Raw genomic sequence first — 24,869 nt, forward strand, 5'->3', positions numbered from 1 at the left:
GGTGGTTGCTATGCGGATGAGGTTTCCTCCCCCCCCCCCCCCCTCTTTTTACCAAAAAAAAAAAAGAAAAAAAAGAGCTTCTTTAAAAGCTAAGCCACATCGAAGAGGTTTAAATGTTTCAGGTCCTGTTCAATCCTACCACCCCAACCTAAAGAACTTTTGGTATCCAGTGGCATTCTCTAGTGATCTGAGGAACGATATCATGGTAAGTAAGCCCTGTTCCTCCTTAAAGAGGGAAAGTTTATTAAAGATTGTTTTTGTTGTTCGTTCTGTGACCTGTTCGCATTTTTTTCCAGATACCAACAGATTGTTTTGAGGAACCATGGGTCTTATTTCGTGGGAAAGATGAAAAACCAGGCTGTGTGAAGAATACATGTGCTCATAGAGGCTGCCCACGTCACCTTGTATCTGTGACTGAGGGCCGCATCCAATGTCCTTACCATGGTAATTTATCTGCAAAATTTAACTTATTTGCAGGAACCAATAAACTTGGTTGTTATTTTTTGAAAGTAGTTATTTCATGAGTGAGAGCCTTAAAATATTTAAGACATAATAACAGCTTACGCAAAATGTGCATTTAGGATATCATGCATTGTAAGTTGACCCTGTAATGGACTTTCTTGGATATAGTTTCTTGTACTGAAGTTTACATTATTATGTATATATTTACTTTCTTAGATTGGAGATTTGTTGTCGTCATGCATTCGAATACAATACAACAGTGCAAACTGGCAAAGCACTGTTATTGACGTCATACATACAGTCCTCGTATCTGCTCAAAGAGAGAACAGAAAAAGATTCATGCAAGTAATTTTCTTGGTGGGCATATATTTCAGGTTGGGAGTACTCAACTGATGGAAAATGTGAAAAGATGCCATCTACTAAAATGCTGAATGTGCGGATAGGATCATTGCCCTGTTTTGAACAAGAAGGAATGTCTGGATTTGGCCAGGTGACGCACCCCTATGGCTACTATTCCTTCCTTGCAACATCCTCCTGAATTTAAAGTTCATGCAGAGGTAAATTGTGCAGACTGATATCGCATGATTATAAAATACTGAATATAAAATAACCAGAAATTTCTACCACAATTTTCACTTTAAAAATACTGAATATAAATAACCAGAAAATTTCTACCACATTTCACTTTAAAGCATCATAAATATCCTAATAATTGAACCTATTTAGAGTATTTTCTTGCATCAATCATGCAGCATTCACCTAGTGGTGTATTGTATGCAGTTTCACCCATGTTTATTATCAACGATTGTGATGAGCTCCCAAATGAGCATGCGCTTCTTTTGGATAATCTTCTAGACCTTGCTCATGCACCATTTACTCACACCTCCACTTTTGCCAAGGGATGGAGTGTTCGAGGTACCTCCCTCTCCCCCAAACACCATACTATGAAAGGATAATATCAGTTTTTCTTCGTAGACACCTTAAAAATATTGAAATATGCAAACGAAATCCTCCATTAAAGTGGCAATGAAAAATGTCAAAAGTGGATTTGCGACTTTTTCACCGCAATTAATTATAATTTCCTTTCGGACTAAAAACTATATTGCTATTATGATTTTCGACTGCTAGTTCATTTACAGTTATTCATCTAGCTGAAAATTCTCACTTGTAAATTGATGTGGAACAGAATTCTATACAAAGAATAAGGCCTAGTGCGAATAAATTGCTTCCGTGTTATATTTGATGAAATTTGTTTTTTGCCATAGATGCCTCCAGTTTTTATGCACTCATATCATATGTCAAAGGAATTTTTCTTACCCCCTCCCCCCTTCTTTTGGAGAAAAACAATGTCTTATCTCTTTGATGCTTCTTAGAAACATAAGGAAATGGTACCTCCTTTCGTGCTGATCTTGGGCTAATAATTGCATCTGAAAAATTACAACTTGGTGAATTTCCAAACACCTGCATCAGTCTCCAAGGATACTAGATCCTTACCCTATTGACATGGAGTTCCGACCCCCATGCATGGTCCTCTCTACAATTGGGATATCAAAGCCTGGAAAACTGGAGGGCAGAATACTAGGGAATGCTCACACCATTGCATCAGCTTCATGTGTGCTTGCCTCCTCTAGACAGAAAACAAGGTTACTGTACAGAATGTCTCTGGATTTTGCCCCATTTCTTCAGCACATCCCTTCGTGCATATATTGTGGAGGCACTTTGCAGAGAAGGTGAGCAGCATAGTGTAGTGAAAGTTTTCTTTCTTTAGTTAGAGTTCAGCATGTCATATATCCATTAGCTTACACATAATTGAGTGTGAAGAAGCATCAAAACACAAAATAAATTTTGGACTGAAGCATGCCTCTTATTTGATAATATGATCACAACATAACCTTGGTGTCTCCACTTCTATCACTGGATCATATCATCATGAAAGATATTACCATATGGTGCACTCACTTTTGTTTTCACACCATATCTGGCAACCACTTCAAGCCCGAAAACCAAATCAGTGCAAATCCTTGTACTTTGTTGCCTCCGTGTTGATAAAAGCTTCATAACGATATGAGTATTTAGCAACAAAAACATATAGATTAAAAAAGGGAGAGGAAACCCAGCATATTCTGTAATGCCAAAAGCTGATACAAAGTGGCTCATGCAAACCAATCTTTGTGAGCAGCTGAAGCTTTATTTCAAATAAATAATCGGATCTGACTCACATGTACAAAAGGCATTTATGTAGATTCGAGTTTCGATAACCTAGAGCTGCAGTATATTTTTCATCATGCTTGGGAAGGTAACATGCGTATAACCCAAAACTGTTATAAGACAATTTTGAAGTGCTTGGGAGTGAGATTTGGGAATATAACATAATTCAAGCAACAACATATCTTCTCTCCTAGAAAGTCAAAAATCAACCAAGCATATCATATGGTGACTTTGCGGGGCCTTCTTTGTGATGATGCTTGTTGCCATTATTGTTTTCAATCTTACATTCTCCTTGTGTGGTGTGTTAACTCTTGTACCCAGGTGCCTGATGACGACCTGCGGCTTGTCATCGGTCAGCCGTACCAGATGATCAACGGGGTCAATGTATGGAACCTGCCAGTATCTTATGACAAACTTGGGCTACGGTACAGATTGTGGAGAGATGCAGTTGAGAGCAGAGCCAAGAGATTTCCATAACATACTACTTCGGGTTCTTCCATCATCATTCTTAATCTGCAATACGAATGTAATAAACCGTCTATCATATATGATGAAAGGTACAGATGCAATCACTGATTCACAGATGATCCATTGAGGATGACTACAAGCAGTAGCTGAGGGAGCTGACAGAATATGGAGGCATGATAGTATGCTGATTGTTTTTTGTGTACAGAGATTATCCTAATTTTGGACTTCAATTGCTCCTCATTTTTCTTTGTTTTTGCACATTCTTTACTGATTTATGTTATCTTAATTCCTGACGTTTTGCATTCTATGTTTCAGCTTCTTTTTTTTAACCTCTCCCAATTATCCCTTTCCCTTCTTTCCTAATCATCCACCGGTTTGGCCTTCATATTTTCTTAATTTCAACAGAAAGATCCAAAATTGGTCAAGCAGACTTATCAATCTCTGTTTTTAACTGTTTTTCACAAAATGGTGGATGGGATAAGTACTACAACTGCACTATCAAATTAGTCAGTATTTCACAAACTTTCCCATGCTTTAATCACTTTCATCCCATGTAATAGTTACTCGGATTGCAATGGTATAGGTTAGAGTTCGCAATTTTTACCCACAGTAGATCAGCAGCGCTTCCAGTGACACAACTCTACTTATTTATTTATTTATGTAAAAACCATCTTTTGAGTGCCACTGTACCATAACATTCTTCATCATCGCTTAGTTCGTTTGCAATAAAAACTTGCCCAAATTTGAGCGTAATTTTTTTTTCTTTGAAATATAGGGAGAAAAACTACCCCATGATTCTGATGCAGGAAAAGGGAAAACTGGAGGAATTTATTTTCTTTACAAAAAACTGTAGCTTAATTGTATTACAAGAAAAAAAAGGATTTTTTTATTAACACTGTCGACCTCTGTATATGCTGCAACTTCATTACAGATGGAGCAGCCACATCAAAGAAAACGAAACGAAAAGAAAAGGGAGAAGAACCCTAAACCCTAGCAAGCCATAACTCTTGCAACCCAAAAGTTCCACCTTTCCTCCACCCTCAGACCCAAAACCACAGCCGGAGACGCCTCCTTCAGAGAGCGGCCCCGCAGAAGGGCAGAAGCGGAAGTGGGGCTCGACGACGCGATCGCAGGAGTAGCACCGGAGAGCGTCGGCGACGGACGGCCGCCGCGCGCCCTCATCGAGGAAGCCCCCTCGCCGTCATCGGCGGCGGAGGATGGACCGGGAGGGAGGGATCTGGGAAGAGGAAGGAGCAGTCGCGGCAGTAGAAGGCGGGCTCCTTGCCAGGCCAGCGCCAGACGGGGAACGAAGAAGAGCTTGAGCACCTTCTCGTACTCCACCCAGGTCGGCGTAGGAGCCGCACCGGATGCAGCGGCCGGCGCTCTCCTTGAGCACCCGCCCCGCCTGCTGCTCCAAACCTCCCACGAAGAAGAAGAACATCTTTTTCTCTATCGCTGCGGCCGACGACCGGTCGTTTGGTCTCTTAACGTCGACGGAGAAGGTAGGAAGAGTTCGAGGCTAGAGGAATGGTATGGAGCTTTCTAGAGGCCTCTCTTGGATTTAGGACTGGAATCGGGCCGGGCCCAGACTCTTTTAGGATTTGGGCATGCTTCGGCCAGAAGATTTTTCAAACCTTATCGCCCAAGTCTGATCTGATCCTAGGCCCAGACTCGACTGAAAGTAATCAGGCCGACTTGAATGCCTATTTGGGCCACAATGCTGGGCCAACCCAAGTTTGCTTTATTGACTTGGTATTTGGCTCGAGGAAAAGCAAGGGTGACGAGGTGTCGGTGTCCATGAATCCACCCTCCTCTCCTCCATTTAAGAGGTCAAGACAATAGCTTAATGGATCTGCTTAGTGACTAGACGCAAACCAAAAATATAACTCAAGTATAAACTTCCAATCCAACCCAACCTAGTTAGTTTTTTTTTCGGGGACAATCCAGCTTGGCGAAACTTGACCTGAATGATATCCAATTAATATTCTTGATTTGATCTCGTGTGAGTTTTTGTGCAAGATTAATTGCCGAATCAAATTAGATTACAATTAAATTTTTTTCTGCTTAGTCAAACAGAGAGTGCTAAACCAACACTAGTGACCTCTTAGTAAGTTAAGCATGAAATTCAAGAGAATGACGACTTATTTTGGTTCTTTTTAAACTTTTATGCATGCAATATTTGGAAGAGGCAGGGAAAGGCCTAAGTTCCACGTGAATATTGAATAGCATTTTATCTCAAGCACAAGTGTTGTCAACTAACATGTAAGCATATAGTAATATTTTACAATATGTAGTCATGCTAAGGATTCTTATGTGTATAGACATGATGTGTAAGTACAATTTTACTAGTAATACCTATAATTCACTAAAAACCGAAATGAAATAAAGCCTGTTCTTTCGTTTCAGGAAAAAAATAAAAATAAAAATAAAAGTGCTGATTATTCCACTGCCCAATCATCCTAAGTGGCCATGAAACATGGATCTTCATCATCACCATCAGTACTCAAATCCGACGGTGCCAAATCCTATATCAGTTTGGTTGCCTCCTCTAGGAAGGAGTCTTCTCTGACCGGGTCAACAAGCACCTCCCAGTGTCTCAAGACCTGACGATCTCGACTAGGGTCGACATGAGATATTTCATTGAAGATAATCACGTACGTGTCAGCTGTTCGTTTGCTAGAAAGCCTATCCTCTATATACCGGGCGTGTGCAGAACACGTGTCATTAGCTTGAACGCAAACCAAGTCGATGGTAGGGGAAGATTATATCCTAGACTGCGTGCACCACGTGCCGTGCACGCCGCCAATTGCAGCCGGTCGTTCCTGTGAAGCCCATGGGAACGAGCGGCTGTGATTATCAGCGTGCACGGCGACGCAGCGCACGCCGCTATTGCACACGTCGTTTTCGGTACAACCACTGCTGCTTTTGCATTACTGGGCTCCTTTCTTCCTACTCTTTGCAGATGGAGAGGGGGAAAGCTCGGTGGGAGAGAGATGAGCGGAGGAGGGGCAAACGGGAGCGACTCGAAGGTGGAAACCATCTCGAGGTTGGCGCAGTGGAAGATCGAGAGCTTCGGTCCCTGCTCCTACCGCCGCTCCGATGCCTTCAAGCTTGGCATCTGGAACTGGTGACTCCCTTTTTTTGCATTTTTTTTGGGAATTTTTGGGTAAAAAAATCGATCTTTAATGCTTAATCCTTGATGTTTTTTGGGTAAAATTTTGATTTTTTTGCAATATTTCTGGGTTACAGGTTCTTATCGGTCGAGAAGAATCGATACATGTACATCCGGCTCTTCCCGGAGCCATGCCGGATCTCAAAGGAGCAGCCCCCCATGGCTCGGTTCGTGCTTCGGGTCTCCAACCCCGGGCCTGGCCGCCGGCCCTATATCTCACCTGGTACTCTCGCTGCTGCCTTAACTTGATTTGATTTTTGGTCAACAGTATTGTTTTGTTAACATTAGTAAATTTTTATTTGAATTCCTGCTTTTTTATTGTAATTGCTTGTTAAAAATGGGATTTTTTAGTGTTTTAAGGATTCATGTCGATGAATTTCCATGTTAATTAGAGATATATAGGATCTCCCTCCCTCTCTCTCTCTCTCTCTCTCTCTCTCTCTCTCTCTCTCTCTCTATGTGTGTGTGTGTGTGTGTGTCTGCGTGTTCTATCGAAGCTTGGTTAATAAGAACCTTTTAAAGAAGTCCGACTCGCGGGTTGACAGTGAGCAAGACTCAAAGGAAATTTATGCTTGCAGATAGCATCTCTAGCGTGGATTGCATAGTTTGGAGGAATGAGGCTCTTGTTAATTTCTAATTCATACATCAATAATTGATACTGTTTTATGGGAAAAAAGTGTTTGTGGGTGTTATCTACAGCTTGATAACAAATACCATGATTCATTGGGCTCCAATGGCAACTTTGGAAATTAGAAAGTACTGATGGGAACCATCTGGAGAGCTTCAAGAGAGTAAAGGTCATGCTGTTATCATTGAAGTTGATTTGACTTTATGGAGTGCTGATATTAGCAACAATGAAATTTACATGTTGGCAACTAATGGTTTGCTGGATATATTATGGATTATGGAGGTTGCAATGGATGCATATATTGATGAAAACAATGGTGTTTTGTTCTAAACTTCAGGATGTCCATCAGTTGACATGTCAACAACCATGTTTCATATAGGTAAGCTCAAACTACTTGCAATACATAATTAAGCAATGTGGTCATTGAAGTTGTATATTATCACATTGCAGTGCATTTTAGGCACCATGTAGTCACGCACCTTAGGCATATGTAGACAATGTACATAGTAAGAAATAGGAAAACTATATAGAGAATGGTCCAATTAGAGTAAGATTACTTACTGGCTATTGTTATGGTGTTATGGAAAGTTACAGCTAAGGTTGGTAATAGAGCTAGCCAGCTTGGTTCTAGCCATTGTGATATTCAATGAGCGGGTTTGGGCTCAACAAATTTGAGGTTTGAGCTTGGCCAACTATGCACCAACCTTGGTCCCCATTCTAAAATTAAATTACCTACAACATAACATAGTATACTACTACATTATAGAGTTTTGCTTTGATAATTCTCTCATTTTTTCAGTTGTTTTGAGGTTTAACTGTAGCCCTTGATTTGCTAAAGGGTAGAAGAGTAACTTTCAAGTTTGATTGGGTCAATCGGCTAGTGAATAGTGATCCATGTGAGACTAAGTAAAATACTTCTCTCTATTCTATATTGTGCTTTATCCTGTGAGCTCAGGGAACAAACAAAGGTCCCTCTCCCAAACACAGTGGAAAGAGAAGAACAAGGAAATTTGGGCAAGCTTGTTAGAGCACTAGATGTTGCTCCCCTTTCATCTCACTTACTTATTTCTGTCCCTTTTGGTCCCACCTTCACCGAATCAGACTTCACTATGCCTCAGGGCCCTCAATGTTGGACTCTTCAAACTCATCCACATTTGACCATCCAATTACTGAATGTGAAATATGAGGAGATCATATTGAAACATGACAAAGAATAGGGAGGAACTCTGAAGTTTACAATCATGATTGCCAGACATGAGCATCCTCCTTGAGCTTATTTGTGTTCAGCCAACCTTCCCACCTGGCCACACTCCTCCACAACACCCCTCCCCCCCCCCCCCCCCCCCTCTTCTCTTCCCCCCTCCTCTCCTTCTTGTACAACCACTCATATGGTCCTCTGAACCACCACTTGTTCAACCAGCCCACCCTCCCCCTCCTCCTCCTCCTCCTCCTCTCACCCTGTGCTAAGGTAGAATGGGAAGTGCATATGAGAAGAGGCTGTTGCAAGGCAAGGGGCACACCAGTGACAAATACATTATATTATATGTTGTAAGGATTTCAAACCACCTAGGGGGAAAATTTTGCGATATTTATATATAATGAACAAAGCTCTGGGCTAATTGCCCAAAAAAAGGGATTTGGGCTACATTGTTGTACATCGAACTGCATCTTGATATCTTGTTTGTTTGATCCCTGTAAAATGAGGATAGAATATCAAAAGAAAATTAATCTTGTTCCGATGGCTAAATGTTTAAGAACCATCTCAGTTGAGAGAATTTTGTTAGGTAACACCTTTTAACCTTCTACCTAGAGTATGGTACTCTTTCAGAATTTTCCTGGAATCTCGAACTACCATCCACTTCTTGAGAGTCATTGTACTTGAAAGTGTTTCTAAAATATTCACTTCTTTGCACCTGCACTTAACTTGTTCCAGAATCTGGTAACTAGGTTTTGAAATATTTTGAAATCTCAACTGGTGATACTAAATCCTCAATGTTCAAGCCAGATGTCAGAAACCTTTGAAAAGCCAATTTATGCCACTTGATCCCTGTAGTTTGACAAGATATGATAAAGGGCCTTTTGTTCTCTCTCTCTCTCTCTCTCTCATCTATCTCTTACTCTCACAAATGAACAAATGAATGAACGAGCAAAAGGAAAAAGAGTTGTGTTGTACTTGCTTTTCAGCTGACTGTATGCTAAGATGTTGTACATTGCACACTCTTATAGTTGACCTTGCAGCAATATGTGCTAAATCTACTAAGTCTGTTTTTACTTATTATTGTTCTTGACTGGATTCCTTCTGCTTTGTATGCAACATTAAAAATAGAAAAAATATAAATATAAATATAGATTTTTTGCATGAAGATCTATTTCAACAACAATGCTCTGGTTGTCTGGTTAATTGCAGTTCATGAAAGACTTCTCCGGACCAGTGATGACTTTGTTTGGCCCATTGATTCTACTTTTCATGGGCGTTTCATAATTGATGTAGAGTTTCTGGACCTGAAGATATCCCCGTTAAATGTAAGGATTTCTTCATGTTAATGTTTTAGGCCTTTTAACATGTAGCTGTTGTGTTCTTGTCATTCCTAATATAAGAAGAAAATTGACCAATCTTTTCTAAGTGATATAGTAAATGCGAAATGAGGATAATAGCTGCAGCGGTGCTCACATGATATTTGTGACAACTTGGTGGTAGGTTGGCAAAAGAAAAAAAATATTTATCTTTTTCTTAATTCATATCCTTTTTCTTGCTTTCATTTTTTTTAAAATTTTTCTGGTCTAGTTTTTCTTCTTTTTTTTGAGGGGGGGAGGGGGGTTATGAAGTATTTTATTCCCTGGAGATTTTTTACTTTTTATTGTTATTTTTTAGTAGAAGACCGGAGTAAAGAAATATGTTGAGCAAGAATTCTGAAGTGAGTTCAGACTTTCAAATAAGTGTAATTTCGTATTTCATATGGAAATGCAGGGAGGTGACCCATACTCTATATGGCCTAACGAAAGCATGATGCAGTCTCTTGCAAGCAAAAGCACTCTCCGATGCCTCTCTCGCATGCTAGAAGAAGGCATCCATTCTGATGTCACCATCAACACTTCCAATGGTGTGTTGAAGGCCCACAAGGCTGTACTTTCTGCAAGCTCTCCTGTATTTGAGAGCATGTTCTTGCACGATCTCAAAGAGAAAGAATCCTCCATAATAGATATAGAGGACATGTCGCTTGAATCTTGCTCGGCTCTTCTCAACTATATTTATGGAACCATTAAGCAGGATGAGTTCTGGAAGCACCGCCTCTCGTTGCTTGGTGCAGCAAACAAGTACGATATTGCTGACCTTAAAGAGTGCTGCGAGGAGAGCCTCTTGGAGGATATCAACTCCAGTAATGTCCTTGAGCGGCTTCATGAGGCATGGCTTTATCAACTTAGCAAGCTAAAGAAGGGGTGCATGATGTACTTGTTTGATTTCGGAAAGATATATGATGTGAGAGATGAGATAAATAGCTTCTTCCGCCATGCAGATAGGGAGCTGATGTTGGAAATGTTCCAAGAGGTCCTAACTGTTTGGAAGCCTGTGTGACATTCTACTCGGGCAAGTTGAAATGTTTTTAATTGTTCCAGAACTGCTGTAAATACGTGATGGGGTCCCTGTTTGATAAGTTACAGCATGCTATTGGTTGTATTATGTTTGATTTTCCTTTTTTCAGACCTTTGAAGATTCATGTTAGAGTGGGTTGCGGTATATTGATGGTGAGCTGTTGGGTTGTGCAGTTCATATGAATTTTGTTGTTTGAACTATGAGCCATTTTGTTCCAACTCTATCTTTTGTCCCTGAACTCTGTTTGTTTGTCTGTTAATTGTTTAGCTGTCGATGCCGGTTGTAGAGGTGCAGAAAGTTATAAAGTTGTGGATTCTCTATGTATTGCTGCTGACTATAGATCAAGATATCGAAGAGAGGATTTTCTTGGTTATGGCTATCAAGACGGTTTCATTCCAAGCTGTCATGTATAAGAACTAGAACTCACCAAGTCCTGGTTGAATTAGCACAGATTGGTGCACAACAAGGATAAGGGTTGTATCTTTGGTGCAAAAGAAGGAATCACCTTTCTTGCGAATTCATCGTTGGATCACCCATTGGTTGCTTTGGGATTTATGCAGATGGATAGATGATAGAGTTTAGAGTGCTTTGAGATCTATGCAGTGGGTGATTTAATGGTAGATTTGTATGCAGTGGGTGATTTAATGGTAGATTTGTGTGAAGGAGGGTGAATCCTTTGCGTCCCACGCAACAAAAGGTGAAGGATCCTTCTTGCTTGTTTACCACTCTCACCTTTTTTGTTGCCGTCCTTGCTATCAATGAACCCCATAACACTTATTAGTCTATCAACTCTAGCCTTGAGCCATCATTATTTGGCTGATGATTAGCCTAAAATGCATTTACAAATAGGATTTGATGTAGAAAATTAGATGTCTTCTAGAGGGAAATAGTGGACGAGCCAAACTTCTTTAAAAAAAATACAATGAGAACTGTTATATTTCTCACATATGCATTAGGAAGTGGTTGCTAGCCAGAATAGATTTTATGTTAGATAAAAATACAATAACATCCTTTCAAGTTTTGGTAAGAAATATGTCGGTCCAAAAATTAAAAATTTTCAATTAACCTCTGAAACCTTTCTTTTGTGTCAAAAAGGCACAGCTGTCCATCTCTATTAATCATCAGGCTACAAGTTAATACTTATCTTATTCTAGAAAAAAATCTTGCTTTTTAATTACCATCAGGCTTACATTTGGGCACCAAGAAAAGAAGAGTCACCAAGCAGTCATGTAATTATCGTTTTTCTACATTTGAGAGAAGGGTTTAAATCTACTGTTTTAGATAAGATAATAGTCTTTTGTCTCTCTGTAGGCTCCCTTTCCTTGCTGTTTATTGGACACGGATCTCGTCAGAAATGGAGACGAGCCACCTCTACGCGGATCCGGATCTCAGGAGTAATGTCTGTGACCTTGGCACCGGCAGCAAACCGGTGCCCAGCCGAAGTCGTGGCCCTTCGCCACCTCTTGGAGCACATCAAGGCCCTCCTCCACTAGCTGGACCTAGTGTTTTGCCTCGACCCTTGCATCAACGTTGGATCCGTCATCACCGGCGACCCCCCGCCGAAGTCCACATCCACTGGTGCATGCTCGCCATGCAGAGCCTGATGTAGCTCGGATTAGATGCCTAGAGACAATTACAGCCTAGATTAGGTGTCCAGTGATATTTTGACATCTAGCATGCGGATTTAAATTCTAGGTGGATCAGGAGGACCAATTACTGCTCCATGTGATTAAGAGGATCGAAATAAGAAAGGACAGTTACAGCTCGTCTTCTGATCTCGGAGCCCAAGCATAACCATCTACGCCCTCGCCTCTATATAAACAGGGCTAGGCGACCCAAGTATGCATCAAACATATAGCTCATCTATTAGCTTATACTATCATTTTGTTTTTCGGATCTTTTTTTCTTTTATCTCCTGTTCTACTAAAGAAGTGTACCTAATAAAAAGTAGTTCTTGTAATTAGAACATATCTTGTTAAACCACCCATAAAAACCATATTCTGACTTTTTTTCTGGTGAATATCCAACAATAGGTTCCATTGAATGAATAATAGATCCAGATCCCAAAAACAATAAAGCTTTAAAATAGGCATGAGTGATCAAATGGAATAAAGCTGCTCGATAAGAACCTATACCTAGAGCTAACATAATATAACCTAATTGAGACATTGTAGAATAGGCTAAACTTCTTTTAATGTATGTTTGAGCAAGAGAAAAAGTAGCTCCTAATAGTACTGTTATTACACCCAGTAAAGAAATGAAATTCGACTGACTTAGGTATCGGAGAGTCCACTGTCGGATTAGCTTCAGCAATATCTCATCTTCTCTCTGCTCGTAGGTCGAGCTCCCTTTCTAAGCAAAGCCACCACCGACTGTCAGATCTCCATCTCCATTAGGTCAAGTTTTGGCAATAATAGAGCCTTTTCTTTCGGGAGCAATTCGTGTAGGGGCGATGCTACATGAGCTCAAGGATGTTGTTAAGGGTTTAGAGGTAGGGTTCAAGGCCCCGAATGCGGGGCTCGACTACATGTACACCCTGGCCATGTGGGATCATTTCCAAGGGGGTCTGCAAATGTATCGACCAATAGTGCAGTCACATAGCTTACTAGTTTGTCATTGATTTCATGCTCCTAGTGCTCTTCACCTCAGCCGCCTCCTTGATCTCCAAGCCCGTCAGCATCTTCCATGTTAGTTCAATTCTCCGAGTTCCTAAATTGTTTTTCAAGGTTTTGAGTGGGTGTGGTAGAATGGTTTTCATGCAAAATGAAATTTTGGTCAGATTTTCGCTAGATTTAGGGTTCTTTTTATCAGTTTGAGGATATAAGTGATTTAAATCAGTGCAATGTGTAAATTTTATTTTATTTTTAACAAGAATTGAGGTGCGATTCATGGGTGGATTATCTTAAAATTAATAATTCCGTGTTGTTAAATTTTCATTCTATTTTAAATCAGAAAATTACTAATTTTGGTCAAGCAAAAGATGATTGAATTGCTTTAGTGGGTTAGTTTACTAAGGTTTAGATTAAGGCGGAAAGGGGGAGGAGATGGTGATGGATGAGAAGAATTATGATGGGAGCCTAGCCAAATTTCTCTCCAAAAATAGTTGGTGGAATCAATAACCTCTCTGGAAGATCAAAGATATTTTAGTCATTTTAGTCCCTTTATTAACCGCCAGATGAACTATTGGACCACAGTAATATAAAAAAATAAATTTTAAAATTAATTGAAAATTTTTAAATTTTCAAGATCAATATGCTTCTTGTCAAAACATGGAAGGCTAAGAAGTATTTCTATGAAAAAAAAGCATTTGCTTTGTAAGTTCATATCCTCTCCCATCTTAACCCCATAAATAAATAAATAAATAAATCACTTTCTTCATAAGAAAAATAAAATTAAAACATAGGAAGCGAGGAAGTTAGAAATTGAAACTTACCTTCCTTGACTTTTCAAATGTATTTTAGTAGAATGTAACTGGTATCAGGCACCTAAAATGGCCAAAAAGACAAAATGAACCTGCTATTGAATGCTAATTAGATAGAAATTGAAAAAGAAAATAAAAAAATATTCCTCATTAGAAAGATAGAATAAATTTTTTTTAGCGCACGCAGTAGAGAAGGTCGTATTGAGCCGTCTTCCCTTTTTACCATGTAACTTATAACATCCATCTTAAAGTAGAAACTCAAGAGTTAAAAGTAGGACGAGACTTCTCTTACTAATGAAGTTCATCCATCCTGTGACTTAATTAAAAAAATATATTTGTGAAGCCTCGTTGGTGAGGCCATCCTCTTCCTCTCCGAGTCTCTTTTTCCTCCAAAATATGGAGTCCCTTTCTTCGCATAGATTGTGTTTACCAATACACAGGACTTGGTCTGATGATACACACCTAGTAAATTACTCATCAAACGATCTATACACATCTCTAAATAAATTGATAAACAGTTTCCAGAAATTGTGTTCACCAGTATATAGTATATATTCAAGTGATACATACTCGATGAATTTTTGATATATATTTTAAGCTTCTTTGATATACACCCAGTAACGATCTAATATACTTTTCTAAACAAATTAATACATATTTAGATAAAGTGATACATAGTTTCTAAAATATCATGTTTACCAGTATATAGTATGTGTGTATATATATAGGTGATACATATTCATGGGTTTCTAATTCATAATTTAAGCTTTTTTGATACATATTCAGCAGCGACTTAATAAACATTTTCGAGTAAACTAATATACATATTTAGAACGAATACTTTTACGAGGAAAAAAACTTTGGAGGAGAAAGAAAATTGGGGAGGAAGAGAAAGGCAGCACGAACTAATGGAGAAGGAAGACTGGCTTGGTAATAAAGAAGTGAGATATAAGGATGGACGGTATTATAGAGGATGCTTTACCTTTTTTTATTTTTATGTTTTAAAATATCATAAGATGGATAGATTCAGAGCCCATCTCGATTTAACTTTTTGATTTCTATTTTAAGATGTATGTGACAAGGTATATGGTAAAAAAAGGAATATGGCTTTACGCAATCCCCCTTGGTGCATGAACAAAAGGAATTTCATTTTTGGAAACGGCATACGTCTCATTACATGTCAATGATGGTAAATTACGTAAATGAAATCAAAGATAGGGGCATTACTATTACAACAATGATTATTCGGACCAGAACTCTCCATCTGCTGCCGATAAGCCAGTCGTCTCCTCCTCTTCATCCCCTGTTCCTCTCCTTCGAAGAGATAGAAATTAGGGTTTCCAAGATCTAGGGTTTCTCCAATCTCTCCACCCATGTCGAACTTCAGCGGCGACGAGACCGCCCCCTTCTTTGGCTTCCTTGGAGCCGCGGCAGCGCTCGTCTTCTCCTGTAATCCCTCGATCTCTATCCCCTTTGTAGGGTTTAGTCGAATTGTTGGGCTTCTCCCATTCCAAGGTTCTTATTTTTTGAATTTTGATGGCTTTTTTTTAATTATTATTTGAAGGCATGGGAGCGGCGTACGGGACGGCGAAGAGTGGAGTCGGGGTGGCGTCGATGGGCGTGATGCGGCCGGAGCTCGTGATGAAGTCGATCGTGCCCGTGGTCATGGCTGGAGTGCTCGGGATCTACGGGTTGATCATAGCTGTGATCATAAGCACGGGGATTAACCCCAAGGCCAAGTCTTACTACCTATTCGATGGATATGCGCACCTCTCGTCCGGGCTCGCTTGTGGCCTTGCTGGCCTCTCTGCAGGCATGGCGATCGGGATTGTTGGTGATGCAGGAGTCAGGTAATTTTTTTTTCTTTGTTTAAAATCTCTAAGCCCGATTCTCTCTCTGTCTAGATGATCTGCAAATTTTAGATTTTTCATTGATTTCAGTAAGTGGCTTTGTTTTGATCTCTTAGTGTATTTTTTTGACCTGATCTGCCAAAATTGTTCTTTTTCTATGTGATTGAATGCTTAATTAATTGTTTTGCAAGCCAGTTGAAGGATTATAGCTCTGGCTTTATTGGTTCTTAGCAATAATTCAGCCAAGGGTTTATTTGATGCAAATTTATTATCAAAAGAGGGATGATTGGATTGGATCTAGCTTGATGCTTATTATTATGGTTCCTAAGAATCAGTTGAGAGATCTATCTGAGTTTTTTTTTTGGCTGGCTGAATGTCTCTTTTATTTGGACAAAGGCCTCCTGATTAAGTATTCTTCTATTCTGTTGTCATTAGTGGGGTTAAATGAGATTGTTTTGATGGTTTAGAATATTTGCTTGTTAGTTTTTTTTTTTCTATATTTTCTTTTCATGGGGTAGTCGAGCCTGATACCTCTGCCCGTAATTCTGCTTCTTAACAAAAGATCCTGTAGTATATTCCATTATATGCTTGCTTGCTCGTTCAGGAACTTAATGAAGATTTCACTTAAAGTCTTTTATGCATATCTCTATGAAAATATAAGGGAACAAAGATATGAAAATATTCTGGGATAATATATGTATTTTATGATAAATGTGAGATAGACAAGTTTTGCTATGTTAAGCATATAGGTGAACCATGACTACGTCCGAGTGCAAATGTTTTCGAAGAATCTGTCCCAGGTGTGGAGGTGTCTGACACTTTAACCTATGAAAATCATAGCATGGGGTTACTTCTGTATAACACAATTTATAAAAATAAAAAATAAATATGTTGAAATATAGAGATGACAGGGTAGGTTTACTAATGAATTGTACTTCTGATATGGAGAAAACTTACATTCTTGCCATCATGATGTTAAAGAAAAACAGCGATGTATGATACTTTACTAGAAGTCTCTGGACAATTTCCACTAATATTTGTCTAGTGGTAACATAGTAAAGAAGTTCAAATGTCAGATATTGCAATGAATTAGTTTTGACAGGTTACTCCAAAAGTGCCAAGTGCCAGCACTTCTGGTTGATGTAAGCAGGACTCTTCGCTTTTGGAGTGTCATAGGGTGTTCTGCCATGTTGTGTCATATTTAAATGCCTAGAAGGGTAAACCCTTATTTTCAAAAGTTAAAGTGTTTGGGTAACACATCTTGGAAGGCAGTGAGGGATATCTATTTTATGGACTGCCTATGAATGCTTTGTCGTTGGTGCTAATTCTAAATTTCATCTTTAACTGATCTTTTGATTGTGTTTGTTATTATGATGAATTTCGTCCAGAAAATACATCTGCAAGTTAAATTACTGCAGATAACAGACAACTGATATAGGTGGCATGTGTCTAAGAAACAATCTCCAAGTTGAGGTATTGCAGAAACAAATTATAAGACAATGATCACCCTGGCATGGGCCGAAGAAACATCTCTTCTGATGCAAGATGAATAAAATCTATATAACGCAAGATGGAAGAATGCTTAAGTTTTGTAAACTTAATCTGGATATGAAAATGCACCAAGACATTTTCTATAACATAGTGAATGATGTTTTAAACTACAGATTTGAATCTGGTACCTTGCAGTTGCTGCTTAGTCAAGACTGTCTATTGAGGGAAAGAAATTTGATGAGATTCAAATCTGAGGCTTTAAGATCCCGGCCATATTCTTATTTGTTATTTTTATTCTGTTGACTCCAAATGATGTGGACTTTTGTCTCTTGTGGTTTTGTATAGTACCCTTGTGGTGCAAGATCCCTCCTTTGGTAGCTTGAATTGTGGTTGAATTTTTTTGCAGTTTGTTCCACTTTATTATTTTAAGTTCTAGAATAGCAAGATTTAACTGTAATCTTATGGGAAATCTTTTACCACGCATTTTAGTATCGTTTTTAGTCCCTTTTTTGAGATGTAAATGACAGTAAATAAATGTTCTAAATATAGATTTAAAATGCTTTTGTCCATTTTTATCAAATGCACTTTAGGTTAGGCATGAGTTCAAAGATTTTTAATTAAAAGAGAAATGTTAACTTTTCCCCTTTCTATAACAGATGCGCTAGGAAAAAATATATAGAAATGCTTGGAGGAGTTGACTCATTTTCCTTTATAAATTATCATGTATAAGAAAGCTATTTCATTTATCTGAAAAAATGGTTAATTACTTTTCTATAGAATAAATTCTGAGAATTAAATTTGATCTTCCATTTCTAGAATATAATGAAACTAAAAGGAGAAGTTTCTTTTGGCATCATGCAAGTACCTTTTGTTGTTGGATCATCTGTGCAATCTAAAATTTTTAGTCCATGGCCTCATATACTTGAACAATAGGATCACAGTCAGTTAAAATTCCATATTGAATATTTCTATATCATTGTCCTAAAGAGAATGGGCATATAGAGGACGTGAATCTCAAGCTGCAATGATTTAACATGGAAACTTCTGAAATTTCATTCATCTTGTGTAGGAACCCTGAATGGATATCAAATACCATATATTCTAGGTAGCCTCATGCCATAAGAAAGTTTGATAGGTTTTACAATAACGCCATGGTTTAGTTCTATCTATGGAATTTAACTGGTGGCTCCATGGTTGGAAAGGGAAACTTCTCTCTTGTGTTGACTCTTATTCATCCATCCTTTCAAATTCACCTTTAGATATATCTAGGATGCTTGTGGTGGTAGCTTATAACGTATAGGCTCAAAGGAGTGCAGAGGCTGTTTTGTGTGCAAATATAATTAATCTGAGGGAGAAGAGCAATATTATGTTGTCATTAAATAGGGCTGTAGATTTTGCATGGTAAAAGGGGTCTTGCTTGGCAGAAGCCTAGAGTGAGTGGCCTGGCATTAGAGTGTGTTCAATATTCCTTGTAAAGTCCTTGGACAAAATTTAAAATGAATATATATATTCTTTTAATTGTTCCTGCAATGTCAAATGGAAGGGCTAGAACTTTGTTCCTAGTGATTTGTGCAAGATTTAAAATAAATTGTATTAGGTTTGTGTATGTGGCTGCTTTTATGTAAGAAGCTTCCTTTTTCTATGGTAGTACAGATATAGCTCTGGATGGGTTTGGTAAACCTTGAACTTGTCGAAGCCAGTGTTTACTAGCTGATTTTTCAGCACCAACACAAGCTAACTTAAAGCTCATTAAAGTAATTTTCTTGTAATATGTTCTCATCAGTCACTAAACACGCAAGGAAAATTTTGATGTGGAAGAGCGTTAGCGAGGGGCACTTCTACAGAAGCTCTTACCTGATAAGCAAATGGAAAGACATGCCAACAGAAACAGCTAATAAATTAGGTAGCTTTAGTCAGCAGTGAGGGGCGGGGATGATGGTGGAGGTTGTGATTGATTTTGGTTCTAATTTTGCAGCATGGAATTAAATCCAACACTTAGAGTTTCTCTCTACTCTCTGGAAGAGAACTGTGGCAATTTGGGTTACCACATTAAGGTACATACGATAACTGTAATGTGATTTATGAATGTTCTTGTGATTAAATCAATTTATTGAGGTTGCACTCTTGAACATTTTATATTGGGCATTTAAGGTGTTTCTAGTTCAAGATATTTCCATAGCTGAGATGTAATGAATTATCAAGGTCTCTCTCTCAAAGAAATTCTTAGGAGGGTGGTTAAGGAGTTTTGGTTCATAAATTTCTTCTAAGTTTATTGATTCAAGACAACTGCGTGGAACCCTAATATGCAATGTCATGCATATATGATGAAGTTCTGCTCTATAATTAACACAAACTCTGGATATGAGAAGTAGGATAGCACATGTGAAGAAACTCTGCAGGTTTTAATCATGAAACAACATGAAAGTGTATAAAGTTACCTGAAATTAAAATACAATGTTACTGATATGCAGAAAGTTAACTAGAAAGTAATCTTGATAGGAGGATTGATGCGAAGAGATATTGTACGCATGCTTGTTTCTATAATTTAGCATCAGCTGATAGAGTATATGCAAATAACCTTAAGTCCAGCAAGTTAAAGCATCAATTAAAGGGTTGCTGAAGGGAATCAAATGAATCAAAAGAAAGGATCTGTGTTCCTTCAGGATTTTGCAGCTGCTTTTCAAAAATAAATCACATTTCCTTCCATGCTTTTAGATCATATACTTCATTAATGACCTGCGAACTAATTTTTCAAATCATGTATGAGGATCATTCTCCAAAGCCCTATGACTTAGATTTGGCTTATATCTTTGTAGTGATTGAAAGTGAAATTTCAAATCTGAACTTTTTGCAAACAAGGAAAGCTTTGTGCTCAGGCAAGGATGAATTAGAGTTGAATATTTGGTGCTATGAGGTTATATAGGAAATAAAATTGGGAGCTGTTGGGGATTGGTTGGACTGTCAAATAGTCCACTACAGGCTGCTATTTGGTCAGGACCTGTAGGGACTCTTAGTTGGTTCTTTTCTTGTAATGGGGTGGTTTAGCAGTTGTTGGCTATTACTTTGTTGAGACAGCAGTTAGATGCTGTTACGGTTGTGAGAGGGACTGTTTAAGGTTGTGAGATAATGGGAAAACAGAGAAGGAATCGAAGGTAACAGGGAAAATAGCAAAGAAGGGAGAGAGGGGATAACAACCTATCAATCTTACATTGATAAACTAGAGAATCGCTCTATGGACCTTACACCCATGCACCACAGTTAGAGGGGAAAAACAGAGATTCTTGTTGTTAAGTAGCAAATTCATGCATAATGAAAATCTTAAAGGGCCATGTGGCTATCAATGTTGTTAAAGTTGGACCTAAGGTGCAAGGCACACAGTGCTACCACCTTCGCACCTCACCTACCCTAGGCGAGGTAACTTTGCTTAGGCCAACATTCGCCGTATCGGGCTGAACCGGGCAGTACAGGGCGTACCATACTGAACTGGTTCGGTACTGGTACATGGTACGAGAGGCAACTTTGCTTAGGCCAATGTGCCATTTTTGCGCCTCATAGAAAAGCTTAGTCACAACAAAGAACACCTTCTATTGCTATTGCTGCTGCTAGGCTTGTTGCTTTGACAACTCCAATGGCCAGCCAACACCTATAAGTAAAGCCAGTCCATCCGTTTTGATCGTAATATTTCTTTGCATCTAGAATTTAATACCTAAAGGTTTAATTTACGAAAAATAAGGTTCACTGAACTGGTATGAGGGCTTGCAATGGTTGACAACCAACATGGTACAGTACGGGTCCATACCATTTCGGGAAGTATAGAAAAAAGGAAAGAGAGGGGGAGAGGAAAAAAGGCGGGGGAGGGAGGGAGGTTTGTGTATTTTCTGTTCTATTTAGTTCTAAGCATGAAATAGACAACTTTTTTGTCAAGAAGGCTGAACTAGTCCGAACCAAATGATTCGGTCTGTACCGAACTGACTCGGTCAAGAGCTGGAACGGTTCGGATAGTTCGGTATGGGTCCAGTACCGAGACAACGAACCTTTCTACGAGGTCCTCTCTTCTATCCCCCGCACCCGCAAAAATAGACTCTAAAATAACTCCTTTGTGACTTGGGTTATGATTGAGTGCTCTAACAGTCTTTAATTAAGCCACTAGGTTGTTAATGTTGTTCCACAAACTTTGATTTCTCCTCGAATGCCTTTTTTAGTCTTGAAAACTGTTGCAATCCTCATCAAATACCTGTTATATTTGTAGGTGAAGACTTTAGCTTAGGGAAATGGGTAACCTGTTAGGAAATTTGATGAGACTTATTGGCCCTTGCATCATGGACAGGGGAATACTTTTATGTTTGGGAGATCTAGAGGCCCGACTACATTAACATGATCCAGGTTCTGTTTTAGATATAGTCTTATGTTAGTTCTTAACATGTTGAAGTCTCCTTGGAGGATGCTGGGTAGGGTATAGAGTTGCACATTGTGCTAGAGCAAAGGAAACAACATTCCCCACTTGCAATTTTTCAAGTCTTATTTGGGTGGCTCATGGTAATTGGAGGTCTAATTTGCTGATAAATTGTTTTGCATTTATGATCATGGATGAATGCAAAGCAAGGAGTACCTTGTTGTTTTTCTTTTTTTCTGTTGTTCTTCATTTTTTTGGGGGGTTATCGGGGGGAGCTTTAAGGTGAAAGTATTTGCATATGTTTGTGTTGTAAAATATTGAAGATACCGCCATAATATTTTGTTTGTGTTGTTCTTTGGGCTTTAAACATGAATGTTTTATCATGAAGGAAATGAACATTTGTTGTTACTATCTGAAATTTTGATTATTTTGCTTAGCACAGTTGGATTCTCCTTTTCCCCTGGTTTTATGTTCCCCTGGTTTGATGTCCATGTTATCTTGAATTTTATGTATTCTTTATTCTTTGTTTGTTTAGATTATACCTGTAATTAATTCAATTACCATACCTGATTGATAAAAAAGTTTCCTTCATTTTTGCTTTTATTAATATCTTTAAATGCATTATTTCAGATCTGATATTGAACGTCATATATTTGATGTTGCAGCAATGTGAGGTCACTGCTTATAGCATGTGGTATACCTTAATGAAATTCCAAGACATGTTATTTTGGAACATCATTCAAAAAGTTCATATGTCTTCACAACAATGATGCCATTTGTCTGATTTATCAAAGGTGGCCCTTCTATTGCCAAAAAATATTAAAATATTGACATTAAACTTGACATCAAGTTATAAAAAATGGAAATAAAGGGTGTCAATTGATCACAAATGATGTGATCATTACATCAACATTGTTTTCTTTTATGTCATACTTCATTATAGGTGGAATTTTATTGGGATGCATTTTGTTGGCTTATCCAAGATAACTTCAGGGTTAAAATATTGATTATGATGCTGATTTAGTTTCAGTATCATTTGCTTGATTGTATTACTAGGTGCATCCAGGATAGTCCATTTCATTTTGGACAAGTTGGAAATCTAGTGGATGGGGCTCTAGATTAGGTAGAAGGAACATTGGTAACAGGTGAAATAGACAATATAAGCATCACTGAGTGTTTTGAGACCATCAAGTAAATGTATGACTGATGAAGCTTATGATGTAAGAGTTCATCAACAAATCTTCTGGTTAGAATAACAACACCATAGTTTGTCAAATTGATATACTGTCCTACAGATTACTCATCTGAAAAACAAAGGCGCAGTTTCATGCAATTGTATCATTGTTATCACATACAAGTTGAAAAAGTATTTGATGTTTATATGATGGCCCTTGAAAATGCCATCTGGTATGATAAAAATTTTATGAGATACAATCCTCTTGAAGTTGCGTGTACAAGAGACACTTCGACATGACATCTCTTGAAAGTATTAGAAGCACCAAACGTATGATTTTTCAACTAAGATCTCATGGTCTGGAAGTGTTGTGCAATAGGGATACACATTTTTTTAAATTAAAAAAAAAAAAGAAAACTAATGATCTGTCCTTGTGGTCTATATGAGCAATTTCCCTATCAAATTGTTTTGGATATTTGATTTTACTTGTTGAACCTAAACAAACCTCATTGGCTTGACATCAGCATAATTTTTGTTGTTATGTTTAATTTGCATATCCTTCTACCCATTAAGGTATCGTATTAATCTTCTGCTAAACTTTGCAAATTTTGTTTCATAGTATTGTAATGACTTCACCACTGGCACCTTGAATGTTATTGGCTAGTGTAGTGTTATCGGTAGAAACACATGATTACATGCCATGATTTAGACCTAGTTATTGTAGCCTGAAGGAGTTGGCCTAAATGTTGAGGTGGGATTTGTAGTTGTATGGTAGGTGGGAGTTGTAGCCTAGTCAGTAATTGTATTTAATATTTTTGATCATGTTGATGTCGACATTGAGTCTCAGTGGGACCTATCACTGGTTCATTTAATCAGTCATATACGACAATACTTTACCTTTCATATATTAATCCTGTGGTGAAGGCTGATGCTATTGATATGCATGTTTGCACCTTGCGAAATGAGTCACTGTCTTGATTTTGATGTTAGCATGGTCGATGAAGCCGGAGATAGACTTGGCGCTCTCCTCTCCTAGATTTGTGATCAATTACTTGCCCGCAGACATGGGAATTTTTCAGGGGTGTTTGACATATTTTTGCTCCGCCTATATCTTTTTCTTATGATTCGAATGTTGTCTATGTTTGGCTGCTGAAATTGAGGGAAAGAGAAAATTGGCTGTGGGAGGTCATATTATTTTGCATTTTCCGCAAAAAAGCAGGCTTTCGCAACTGTAGTTTTTATTGGTATGCCAAAAGATCTGATCTGTATATTAGTATCAAATATGTATGGCCTAACTTGCATACAATGGTTTATATTGTATGGGCCTGTTCTAATGCATGTTATTTTACATGTAGTTTATACTTATTTGCACTGTATTTTAATAATTGGGTTTATATGTCATTGCAGGGCCAACGCACAGCAGCCAAAGCTATTTGTCGGCATGATTCTCATTCTCATTTTTGCGGAAGCTCTTGCCCTCTATGGTCTCATTGTCGGCATCATCCTTTCATCTCGGGCTGGTCAATCCCGTGCAGACTAAGAACACGTGCAGCTGGCCATGTGCTCTCTGCTCTTCTTATTTTCATATAGGACATGATTAAAGCTTTCTAATTATTTGTCATTATACTGCGATTTATTTAAGGACTTTGTTATGATTGGGGCCTCAATTGTTTAACTTGTCTGCAGTCTTTTCTATAAGGTGACGTTTTTTATCTGCTTGTAATGCAAGCTAATGACATTTTTCCGCACTTATACATGTGGCTCCCCTGTGTGAAGGAAGTGGGTCTCGATTGCTGCTGTTATTAGAAAGTCTCAGCTAAATTAGATAGGTGAAGAGATGCAGACAAAAAGACCCTGCTAAGTCAGATAGGTAGAGAGATGCTGAGTGCCACTGAGGTGGTAGCTCAGTGGAATGAGGCCTTACTTTCAACTAAGTAGTTTCAAATTTGAAACGGATGTCGATTAAATTGTGGAGACCGGATGCTCCCTGCTTAGACACGAGGTTTGGGA

The 24,869-nt window shown here is 38.5% G+C and overlaps 3 protein-coding genes and 1 pseudogene across 3 annotated transcripts; 3 read left to right on the forward strand and 1 right to left on the reverse strand.

Annotated features, from left to right (window-relative positions):
• Nucleotides 1–75: 75 nt before the first annotated feature.
• LOC103702743 (chlorophyllide a oxygenase, chloroplastic) lies at nt 76–3,426 on the forward strand (the record flags this gene model as incomplete). Its single annotated transcript, XM_039120154.1, is given in 9 exon segments — nt 76–205; nt 297–444; nt 837–935; nt 938–955; nt 958–1,019; nt 1,278–1,370; nt 1,933–2,149; nt 2,152–2,192; nt 2,992–3,426. Coding segments are annotated over 9 exon segments (964 nt in total), but the record flags the coding sequence as incomplete, so codon positions are not given.
• An 890-nt stretch (nt 3,427–4,316) lies between these two features.
• Nucleotides 4,317–4,640, reverse strand: LOC120107011 (annotated as a pseudogene).
• Nucleotides 4,641–6,115: 1,475 nt separating this feature from the next.
• On the forward strand, nt 6,116–10,762 carry LOC120107003 (BTB/POZ domain-containing protein At1g21780-like). The gene is made up of 4 exons (XM_039120146.1): nt 6,116–6,265; nt 6,388–6,533; nt 9,346–9,461; nt 9,907–10,762. The coding sequence occupies exons 1-4, from the start codon at nt 6,132–6,134 to the stop codon at nt 10,510–10,512; spliced, it is 1,002 nt and encodes a 333-aa protein (XP_038976074.1). The 5' UTR covers nt 6,116–6,131; the 3' UTR covers nt 10,513–10,762.
• A 4,421-nt stretch (nt 10,763–15,183) lies between these two features.
• Nucleotides 15,184–24,611, forward strand: LOC103704397 (V-type proton ATPase 16 kDa proteolipid subunit-like). The gene is made up of 3 exons (XM_008787665.3): nt 15,184–15,400; nt 15,516–15,801; nt 24,267–24,611. Exons 1-3 carry the CDS (start codon nt 15,325–15,327, stop codon nt 24,397–24,399), a joined length of 495 nt encoding a protein of 164 aa, XP_008785887.1. The 5' UTR covers nt 15,184–15,324; the 3' UTR covers nt 24,400–24,611.
• Nucleotides 24,612–24,869: the final 258 nt, after the last annotated feature.

This window comes from Phoenix dactylifera, unplaced genomic scaffold (genome assembly GCF_009389715.1).
Source record: "Phoenix dactylifera cultivar Barhee BC4 unplaced genomic scaffold, palm_55x_up_171113_PBpolish2nd_filt_p 000723F, whole genome shotgun sequence".
NCBI classification, from domain to species: Eukaryota; Viridiplantae; Streptophyta; class Magnoliopsida; order Arecales; family Arecaceae; genus Phoenix; species Phoenix dactylifera.

Excerpts from the sequence above, each read along its gene's own strand:
- LOC120107003 (XM_039120146.1), top strand. The coding sequence starts at position 6,132 with ATGAGCGGAGGAGGGGCAAACGGGAGCGACTCGAAGGTGGAAACCATC. Across the intron at positions 6,266-6,387 it reads AAGCTTGGCATCTGGAACTG|GTTCTTATCGGTCGAGAAGA; the intron begins GTGACTCCCTTT and ends TCTGGGTTACAG. Across the intron at positions 9,462-9,906 it reads TGAAGATATCCCCGTTAAAT|GGAGGTGACCCATACTCTAT; the intron begins GTAAGGATTTCT and ends ATGGAAATGCAG.
- LOC103704397 (XM_008787665.3), top strand. The coding sequence starts at position 15,325 with ATGTCGAACTTCAGCGGCGACGAGACCGCCCCCTTCTTTGGCTTCCTT. Across the intron at positions 15,401-15,515 it reads GGCAGCGCTCGTCTTCTCCT|GCATGGGAGCGGCGTACGGG; the intron begins GTAATCCCTCGA and ends TATTATTTGAAG. Across the intron at positions 15,802-24,266 it reads GTTGGTGATGCAGGAGTCAG|GGCCAACGCACAGCAGCCAA; the intron begins GTAATTTTTTTT and ends ATGTCATTGCAG.